The 10742-nt window shown below is 45.1% G+C and overlaps 1 protein-coding gene across 2 annotated transcripts in view; it reads right to left on the bottom strand.

The window, feature by feature from the left end:
• EXPH5 (exophilin 5) overlaps positions 1 to 10742 on the bottom strand; it is a 50371-nt gene that overhangs the window by 11076 nt on the left and 28553 nt on the right. The window contains exons 1-3 of one of the 2 annotated variants that reach the window (XM_029048165.2): positions 9297 to 9625; positions 2951 to 2999; positions 808 to 934 (exon numbers count right to left, since the gene is read on the bottom strand). In XM_029048165.2, the coding sequence (XP_028903998.1) occupies positions 808 to 928 (121 nt within the window). In that variant the 5' untranslated portion in view covers positions 929 to 934; positions 2951 to 2999; positions 9297 to 9625. Of the gene's footprint in view, positions 1 to 807; positions 935 to 2950; positions 3000 to 9296; positions 9626 to 10742 lie in introns of those variants that run through there. The other variant, XM_029048163.2, reaches the window with a different exon arrangement.

Below are 10742 nucleotides of genomic sequence, written 5' to 3'. Positions count from 1 at the left end.
GACCTTGGACAAGTCACTTCACTTCTCTGGGCTTCAGACACCTCATCTGTAAAATGGGGATTGAAACCCGGAGCCCCATGTGGGACAGGGACTGTGTCCAACCCGATTTGCTTGTCTCCACCGCAGTGCTTAGTATGGTGCCTGGCACAAAGTAAGCACTTATTATTATTATGAGGCATATTACTAGGCAAGGCATGTCTTTCAGTGTATTCGGGTAGCTCATTCATGTAGTGCTCTCTGAAAGACACCTGAATTTGGCTACGACCAGGAAGAGTATTTTCAACATGTCGTGCAAATTTAGAAAGTAGAATTTTGCCAGCGTCCCTTCCTGGTGTATGTTCGAAAAGGGGAGTCCTATGAAATGGTTGATGAAGGACAGGTTTCATATTTCCTTCTCATTTCATATTCCATTCAATCATTCATTCATTCAGTCGACTTGATCGAGCGTTTACTGTGCGCACTAACCGCCTGGAAAGTACAATTTGGCAAGAGATAGAGACAATCCCAGCCAACATCGGGCTCCTTCAATACTTTCATAAAGATAAATGGGTAGGCGGCCACTCTTTACTTACGTACACATGAGGAAGGAGGAATCTTTTGCTTTAATCCTAGGAATTTTAAAGCACCGCAAAAATCCAGATGCGGTGAGCCTCTGGGCGGACCCAGTCCACCCAGAGTGATTTCAGTGAGGGCTACCTCACATAGAGGCGGTGTGAGGATTTAAAGGGATCATCTACAAAGAGTGTTTTGAGGTTTTAGCCATACCAGTCGATACATGACACAGGTAGGCTCCGTTCCTGGACTTACCACGAAAAAGCTCATGCTCCAGGTCCATGGTTTCCCACGGAGGCAGGTCACCTTCCTCTCTCATTTCGGCTCCTTCGGGATCAAACCCGCTGCCAGCGGATTCACTTTTCAGGTGGTACATTTCGTCCTGTTCAGTTTGAAACGGAAGAGACCGTATTAAGAACGGTGGTATTTGTTAAGCGCGCACTGGGTGCCGAGCACTGTACTAAGCACTGGGATAGGCTCGACATAATTAGGTCAGACCCTGTCCTCATCCCACATGGGACTCACAGTCTAAGGGAAAGGGAGAACAGGTATCAAATCCCCATTTTACAGGTGAAGAAACTGAGGCCCAGAGAAGTTAGGTGACTCGTCTAAGGTCACCCGCAGCAGGAAAATCATAGAGCTGGAATTAGAACCCGGGTCCTCGGACTCTGAGCCCGGTTTCTTTCTTCTAGGCTTGTCGGTAGTGACAATAATGCTTAAAAAATATTCACTATAGAACATAATGTTCAAACTTTTCTACTATCTACATTTTCACACATTTTATTCTGCCCTCAAAAATGATGCGAACCTCATTTTAAAATGAAAAAAAAACCACAAAAAACTGGGCAAGATATTCATCTCCCTGGGTCTCAGTTTCCCCATTAGAGTCTTAAAGACTTTTCCATCGTAGGTGCTTTGAGAAGTCCAATCGAAATAACAAACTGAAAGAAAGGACCTGACCAGCGCTACCGTGTAACCCACATGGCAGATGATTGCCAGACGATCTCCCAAGCGTTTAGTAGAGTGTTTTGCGCATAGTAAGCGCTCAATAAATTTGATCGAATGAATGATATCTGCTATCGCTGCCCGAATGTAGGGGATGAGGAGTCCTAGAGCGGGGAAAAAGGAGAAGAATCGTGGGCTGCTGGTCTTGAACATTTGACCGCGGAAGCAGGTCTGCTCTGGAGAGCCTGGGAATTCTGCAGGCTGCAAGATGATCGTGGGCAGGGAACGTGTCTGCCGACTCTGCTGTACTGGACTCTCCCAAGCGCTTAGCACAGTGAGTGCTCTGCACATTTATTCATTCATTCAATCGTATTTATTGAGCGCTTACTGTGTGCTGTCCTAAGCGCTTGGGAAGTACAATTCAGCCACAGAGAGAGGCAATCCCTGCCCACGACGGGCACACAGTCTAGTAAGCGCTCAATAAATCCCACTGATGATGACGATGATGTAGGGCTTCTTTGTCCCCCATCCCAGCTATTCTTGCTTTCAATAGGAAGCTTCCCAGGGATATATTCCTGTGTCAGTTGGAATTAGGCTGTGTCTTAACGGGCCAGGGAAGCAGAATTTTAAACCAAGCTTCAAACAACTGGGTAGCGGTTCATTCAATAGTATTTATTGAGCGCTTCCTATGTGCAGAGCACTGTACTAAGCGCTTGGAATGGACAATTCGGCAACAGATAGAGACAATCCCTGCCCAGTGACGAGCTCACAGTCTAATCTAATAGCGGTTCTATTAGATTACTCAAATACTCTGCTTTGGTAGCCAGAAGCAACCGTCCGTGCCAGGCCACAAGGGGAAGATCATTTTGGAGACAGCGCCCTCAGTGTGGCCCGACCTTCCCCTTCTCCTGCCCCAACGGAGCCTCTTTATCCGGGGAACCGTAAGCCCAGACCTTAATTGGATTCCCCGGCTAATTATATTAAGAAAAAGACGCTCTTGTCCCCCCGAGAACGCAGCCTAGAGCTACTTTACCTCATTACCCTACCTCCTTAGCGGCGGCCTGGCGGAAAGAGCCCGGCCCTCGGAGCGTACAGGCTAAGAGAGTTGGTAGCCACGTTCCCTGCTCCCCAAAGAGCTTTCCATTTAAAGGGATGATAAGATCAAATAAAGGGGCCACTGTATTCACCGTCACCAGATCTCTTCCTCTCCTCAAATCTGTTAATGAGCACTAAAGCTACTTAGAAATGAACTGTGACATTTCATTTTGAATAATCAGGAGGCACCCATGCTGAGAAATGAATGTTTTATATTGAATGGCCCTGCCAGAGACCTGTTTGAATAGGTAGCTGGCAGGGCATAGCACAGATTCACAGTTATATCCCACTGGTGCTAATGCGAATCTTTCTTTTCCTTTTCAATATTGCCCAACAGAAAAGTTGCCAAGTTACTTACCTCAACTTTTCCCCTTGCTGGAACATCAGTTTCGGCGAAGACATTATATCTGTGGAAAGAATTTGGAATTACTTCTCTCTTTTTTTTTTTTTAAAGAACCCAGCTTTTACGAGGCACAAAACAATCATCTGCCTTCCTGAGTACTTAGGGAGAACAGTCCTCCAATCCAGAAAGACTCCTCGGAGATTAATTTTGGGGGGGAAAAAAACCCAACTTGATCATTTTCCTAGAAAATCCACAACTGGCAATTTGAATGTGAATCCAATAACCGGTACTGGAGTACAGAAGAGATGTCGTTTTGTAAAAATTAATTTTTTTCATAAGAGACTTTGTGGTCTTTCATTTCATTCTGTAAAGAACAAAGCGAAGATAATGAGTCTGATTCTCTCCTGGGCATGACGAGAGAATGGGCCACTTAAGTCTGGGAAGGGACTTGGATGTAAAATTTAATGGAGAAAGAAGAAAATGCATTCGTTCTTTTTTCCTTTCCATCCATCCCTTCAGAGCTCAGATGAATTTATTTTCTCCTTCTTTAGTATCCATGCATATATGTCTGCTCAATTTATTTAATAATAATAACGATACTGATACTTGGGGTATTATGTGCCAGGCACCGTACTAAGCTCTGGGGTAGATACAAGCTAAGCGGCTTGGACACGGTCCTGTCCCACATGGGGCTCACAGTCTCAATTCCCATTTACAGATGAGGGAACTGAAGCACAGAAGAGGTGAAATGACTTGCCCAAGGTCACAGAGCAGACAAGTGGCGGAGTTAGGATTAGAACTCATGACCTTCTGACTCCCAGGCCCGTGTTCTATCCACCACACATGCTGCTTCTCTTGACAGTGATATTTCTTTTGACAGTGATATAATATTGGGGTTTTTCTCCCGAGTTAGAGAGCCCCCACGCTTGGCTGGCCAACTGCCGACCTCCTTACTGTACCTCGATCTCGTCTTTCTCGCCACCAACCTCTTGTCCAGCTCCGGCCTCCAGGCTGTTACGGCCTCCCTTTTCATATCCAACAGATAATTCCTCTTCCCCAGCATCAAAGTCTTACTTAAGGCATATCTCCTCCATGAGGCCTTCCCTCACTGAGCCCTCTCCTCCTTTTTTTTCCACCCTCCTCTGTGTCACCCTGACTTGCTCCCTTTATTCACCCCCTGCCCAGTTCCACGGCATTTATGTACCTATCTCTAATTTTCCTTATATTAATGTCTGTCTCCCCCTCTAGACTGGAAACTCATTATGGGCAGGGATTGTGTCTGTTATATTGTACTCTCCCAAGATCTTAGTAGAGTGCTCTGAACAAGGCAACGCTCAATAAATTCGATTAATTATTTCCCCTATCTGCAGTTTACCTGTGGGCAGGGACTATGTCTATTATACTTTCCCAAGTGCTTAGTACAGTGTGCTGATTGATGGATTGATTGATTGATTGATTGAAGACACTCAACCCACTTATCCCCTCCTATCTTACCTCACTTATTTCCTACTACAGCCCAGCCCACATACCAGCTTGCTCACTGGCCCTGATCTCATTTATCTTGCCAACGATCTCTTTCCCACATCCTCCTTCTGACCTGGAGCCTCCTCTCGCTCCACATACGCCCAGACCACCCCTCTCCCCACCTTCTAAGTCTTATTGAAGTCCAAGAGGTCTTGCCGGATTAAGGTCTTTTCCCCAACTCCCTCTCCCAGCTGTCAAGTACGCCCTTGGATCTGTACCCATTAAGTACTTGATATTCGCCCCACCCTCAGCCTACAGCACTTATGTACACATCTGTAATTTATTCATTTATATTAATGTCTGTCTCTCCCCACCTCTAGACGTTAAGGTCACCTTAGATAGGGAAAGTGTCTATCAACTCTGTACTCTCCTAAGCGTTTAGTCCAGTTCTCTACCCACCATATGCACTCAATAATACCACTGTTTGATTGAATCAACAAATAAATTGAAGTTAAAATGACACTAAGATGTTTAGCCCCTCCAGTCAATCAATCGTATTTATTGAGCGCTTAGGGTTTGCAGAGAACTGTACTAAGCACTTGGGAAAGTACCAGTATAACAGAGTTGGTAGACTTGGACCCTGCCCACGAGGAGCTTACAGTTTACGGGGAGAGACAGACAGAAAAATCAACTATGGATAGGGGAGATAGTAGAGTATGCTACGCATGACCTCCAAGCGCTCAGTACAGTGCTTTGCACACAATAAGCGCTCAATAAGTACGATTGAACGAATGAATGAATAACCTTGTTTGTGGACTTTTCTCGGCCTGCTTCCTTCCTAGGTTCCCAGCTTTGGGAGCATCCAGGTGCCACTGATTAGAAGAAATGATAAAACTGAATCTCTTTAAGAGTCAGCAATGAGATCTCAGGATCGGGGGCTCCCAGCACCACAAGAAAATCCTCATTAGGGGACTCCCCCGAACCCACAAACCGATTAAGTAAAAATCTGCCTCGAAACCGAAAAGCCAAACATACTCCTCTTCCTTTTCGATGACTATATTATTACAACTCCGAAAAATCAAAAAGCTCTTTGCTTAGATCTTAAAAGAAAACAGCATCTAAGAATGTTGCACTAAAATCAACCGATGTGTAATTCGTCTGAAATAGAAAAAACCGGCTAGAAAAGACGTGAAGAAATTGAGAATCGGGATGTATTTCCATTTGTCTCAGAATGAGTGACAACAGAGGGAGTGGCGATGGACTGATGAAGTCCAGACCGAGAAATGGTAGTGGGTTTTCCGAGCAGAAATGACAGATGAGCCCCAGACCTGTGACTTTGGAACCGAGATGCAATTAATCCATGGTATTTATTGAGCGCTTACTATGCGCAGGGCACTGTACTAAGCGAGGAGCACTGAACTATTCTGTGATAGTGGTTTGGGCAGTTCCATTCACACCTCACTGGGGGCCAGAACGCAATCAGCGAGTTGGCAAGCAGGGTGGTAGCACTTTGCAAAGGGTATGAGCCGTCTTTAGACCGATCGATCGATCAATCAGTGGCATTTATTGAGCACTTACTGCACACAGAGCACTTGGGAAAGTACTTTATTCATTCATCCATTCATTCAGTGGCATTTATTGAGCGCTTACTGTGTGCAGAGCTCTGTACTAAGCCCTTGGAAAGTATAATTGAGCAATAAAGAGAGACAATCCCTGCCCACACCGGATTTGCAGTCGTGAGGGCCTAATCCTGGGTTCTAATCCCGGCTCCGCCGCTTGAATGCCGCGTGTGACCTTGAGCAAGTCACTTAACCCCTCTATGCCTCATTTATCTCACCTGCAGAATGGGGATTAAGACTGTGAGCCCTATGGGGGGCAGGGACTGATTATCTCGTATCTACCCCAGGGCTTAGTACAGTGCCTGGTACATACTAAGGACATAAATACCACGAAAAAGGGTCTTTGCTCAAAGCTACAAGCCTAATCTGGACTAGAACCCAGCTTTCTTATTCCCAAATCAGCGTTCTTTGCTGCTACACCAACCGTAGGGATGAATTAGAGCTAAGAACCCGTAAGACTGTGCCCAGAGGCCGATATGAAGTGAAAAGGAGAAAGTAGCATGATATACGCCGAGCTGACAAAAGTTATGATTCTGCAAAGTCACGTATTCTCACCTGAATCTTACAATCTCTACCGTAATAATAATGATTGTGGTGTTTGTTAAGCGCTCCCTCTGTGCCAAGCACTGTTCTAAGAGCTGGGGTAGATCCAAAATAATCAGGTTGGACACAGGTCCTGTCCCACATGGAGCTCACAGTCTTAATCCCCATTTTACAATTGAGGTAAAGAGGCCCAGAGAAGTGAAGGCCCTAAGGTCACACAGCAGACAAGTGGCGGATCCGGGATTAGAACCCAGGTCCTTCCGACGCCTAGTGTTGGGCCACGCTGCTGCTCTGGCCCGTAAAGGTCAGAGACTCACAACTGAAGGTCACATACGATGCGGTGGGCTGGTACCCAGTAGGAAAGAGGAAACAATCCCTCTTTTTCAAAGGTGGAGATCAGGGAAGTTCTCCCATGCCGTGACGAAGCCTCACCAGGGAATTCTCCCCGATTCCCCCGTAGACTGGAGGCAGGGAATATGCCTACCAACTCTATCAATTTGTCTCTATCGACTATCGATTTAACTCTATCGACTCTCCCAAGCAGCTTGTACAGGGCTTGGCGTACAGTAAGCGCCGCCTAAATCCAACGACTGGAGCCGGGATTAGAACCCTGATCCTTCTGACTCCCGGGCCCTACCCGGTAGGCCATTCTGTTTCTCCTTCCCTTCCCTCTGCCTACCTCTCGGAACTGCTCATCGCCCTTCCCTTCTGCATCCTGGGCACGTGGGATCTCCGAGTGGAGGCTAGAAGGAGGGGATTCTGAGCAGGCGGTGGTAAAAAGCCGGGCCCAACGCTGAGCGAAAGGACAAAATGCGATATTGGGACCGCCACTGCAGCTTCGGTGGAATGTTCCACTCACTTCCTCTGCACCGACTCCCTCCGAGCTGGCACGGCCGTGAAAATATGCCACCCTCCTCCCAACCCTCTGGTTCAAGAACGATCTGAACAAAACCGAACCAACCAAAAAATCATCTAACCAAAGAAAGTCACTTTTCTGCCTCCTGAAATGTTTGTTTTTTTGCTCCCCGGCACTCTTTTTCTCTGCGAGATCATTTTTTTTAAATGAACCTTTAAAATAGTTCTCCCTTTCAATTTCTTCAGTATTTAATGAAGCGCTCCACTCAGCTTCAGCAAGTATCAACCTGACTGCCAACTTGTTCTGTACTTGTTCTGGGTGATTGAGCCTTTCCTTAAAGTGCTTTGTCAATCCTTCATTATTTCACGAATAGGACGGGGAGAAAATTTGGAGGTTTCTATCAGTAAGGGGGATTTGTCGGGCGGTTACTCTGTGCATTCATTCATTCATTCAGTGGTATCTATTGAGCGCTTACTGTTTGCAGAGCACTGTACTGAGCACTTGGGAAGTACAATTCAGCAACAAATGGACAAAATCCCTCCTCACAAAATCCCTTTCCCTAAAGTGCTTTGTCATTCCTTCATTATTTCACGAATAAGACTGGAAGAAGATTTGGAGGTTTTTATCAGTAAGGGGGATTTGTCGGGTGCTTACTCTGCGCATTCATTCATTCATTCATTCAATCGTATTTATTGAGCGCTTACTGTGTGCAGAGCACTGTACTGAGCACTTGGGAAGTACAATTCTGCAACAAATGGACAAAATCCCTCCTCACAACGGGCTCACAGTCTAGAAATGGGCTCACGGCTAAGTTTCGCAGATAAGACGCTTAACCATTAGGATTCCCAGTGAAAACTAGGTTTGATTCCGGTTCTATCAGTCAAACAGTGCCCTGATTTGCTCCCTTTATTCATCCCCCCTTCCCAGCCCCACAGCATTTATGTACATATCTGTAATTTATTTATTTCTATTCATGTCTGTCCCCTCTAGACTGTATGCTCACTGTGGGCAGGGAATGTGTCTGATTATTCTTATATTTTACTCTCCCAAGTGCTGAGTACCGTGCTCTGCCCACAGGGAGTGCTCAATAAATACAAATCGACTGGCTGACAATTCAGTATATTCTCTTAAAAACAAACAGAGAAGAAAGTTTATTTTAGGGCTCGTTCCCAACAGCCAGATTTTTAAAAAAGAAAATGTTAAGCTTCCAGTCCTTGTTGGGCAACCTCAGAATGGGAGATTTTAGAGGTCTGAGTCTTTAGTGGGTTCTGAACAGAATAGATGGATTATTCTTGCTCAAAAAACATGGATAAGGATGAGGATGAAGCAACATTCCTGCTTACATTTTTCAAGTACAACATTTTTACAACATTTTACAAATATTTAAATGACTAACTTTGACCAAATGTTTAAAATAAGACATTTTTCTTTTTTCTTTTTTGCATGTCAATATATTAGCTTTGCCTAGATGGCAATATCTGGGAATTAGCAGACTGGCAAATGAGAAGTCAAAAACAGCTTACTGATGCACTTGTGCTTATGATACAAGCCCGGTAAATCTTTCTCCTCTTGATTCACGCCTCCCCAGAAAACATCTCAGAAATAGCACTTTAAACAGACAAGCGGTGGCTTGTTAAGATCGACCCTATTATTCTAATCTTGGTCTAGTCTTGTTTTATTCTAATATCTCTTTAAAAGAAGCACCTCAGAATCCAACTACACAGCAGTCCGATTTCGATGGCATAAAGAGTACAATTTTTTGGACTTAAAAGAGACATTTCCTTTCAAATAACACCATCGTAGACTTCTTTTCTGGGGGGGAAAGAGTAAACAGAAGAACGTCCAAATATTTAGTATAGACGATGGGATCTTTACTTACTGCAAAATACTCCATCGCAAATGGGTGGTTAGCCTGGTACATACATCCACATAAACCTACATCTTTTTCGGTTCTTCTAAATTTCTTCCACGTACCAAACCGATTTAGCTTGCAGCTCCTGAAACCCCAGAAAGGTACCGGGCAGTGCAGAGGATTCCTCCCCATCAAAACCACTGAAGCTCCTCACATGACTTTGGCGGCGACCTTTCTGCTTGTTTTTCCCCGATCACACTCTCCAACACCTTTATTTAGCGACGGGCAAAACACTTTTAATGGTTTGCCTACTTACAGAACAAATCACATGTCAAGCCAACACCTTAAAAGGGGAGGGAAGTGTTTAACAGGAAGACGTGACTAAAATACTTAGCAGGCGGCTCAATTGCCCCTAAGCATAGCCTTGCTTGTTTTTCAGAAACAATCTGACACCATAATGAGTCAGGATGGACAGATTTTTACACATTTTCTAACTGAGAACGACCAAGCAGTTTGCTCTCAATTCCTCCGCCTCTTGTAAATTTGATTCCGGGGAAACGCGCGGAGCGGCAGCTCTAGAGAATTCGAGCAAAAGAGAGTCTGGAACAATCACACAGTGGCATGTACTGAGTGCTTACTGAATGTAGAGCACTGTACTAAGCGGTTTGGATAGTGCAAAACGATGGAGTTGGGAGGCAAGATCCCCACACGGGAGTTGATCGGCTCATCGATGTATTTTACAGAGCGCTTACCGTGTGCAAAACGCTGCATTAAGTGCTGGGGAGGATACAGTACATTAGCGTCGACAGGCACAATCCCCGCCGATGAGGAATTTGCAGTGGAGATGCAAAGCTTTCCTGCCTTTTCCTGTGCCAAATAGCTCCTCTTAGCCCCTCGCTACTCTACTCCGATTCCCAAACCCCAGCCATACCCTCATTCCATCTTCAGTCTTTCAAAATAGGGATGAACTGAAATTTAAAACCTTTCCTTTCCCTAAGGAGAGAGGTCGGAGCAGCACGGCCTGGTGGATGGAGCACGGGCCTGGGGATCAGAAGGATCTGCGTTCGAAACCCTGCTCTGTCATTTGGGCACGGCACATAACTCCTCTGGACCTCAGTTACCTCATCTGTAAAATGGGGAATAATACCGTGAGCCCCATGCGGACCGTGGACTGGGTCCGACTGATTCAGTCAATTAACCCATCAATCAATCGTATCGATTGAGCGTTTACTATGTGCAGAGTACTGTACTAGGTGCTTGGGAGAGTACACTAAGACATGTTTCCTGCTCATAATGAGCTTACAGTCTAGAAAGGGAGATAATAATAATAATGATAATAATGGTATTTTTTACTATGTACCAAGCACTGTTCTAAACAATGGGGTAGTTAGAAGGTTATCAGGTTGCCCAAAGTGGGGCAATATGACACTTATATGAATAAATAACTAATTTATAGCATACAATTTAAATGAT

Source organism: Ornithorhynchus anatinus, chromosome 20 (genome assembly GCF_004115215.2).
Source record: "Ornithorhynchus anatinus isolate Pmale09 chromosome 20, mOrnAna1.pri.v4, whole genome shotgun sequence".
Taxonomy (NCBI): domain Eukaryota; kingdom Metazoa; phylum Chordata; class Mammalia; order Monotremata; family Ornithorhynchidae; genus Ornithorhynchus; species Ornithorhynchus anatinus.
This window is presented reverse-complemented; position numbering and strand designations above follow the sequence as displayed.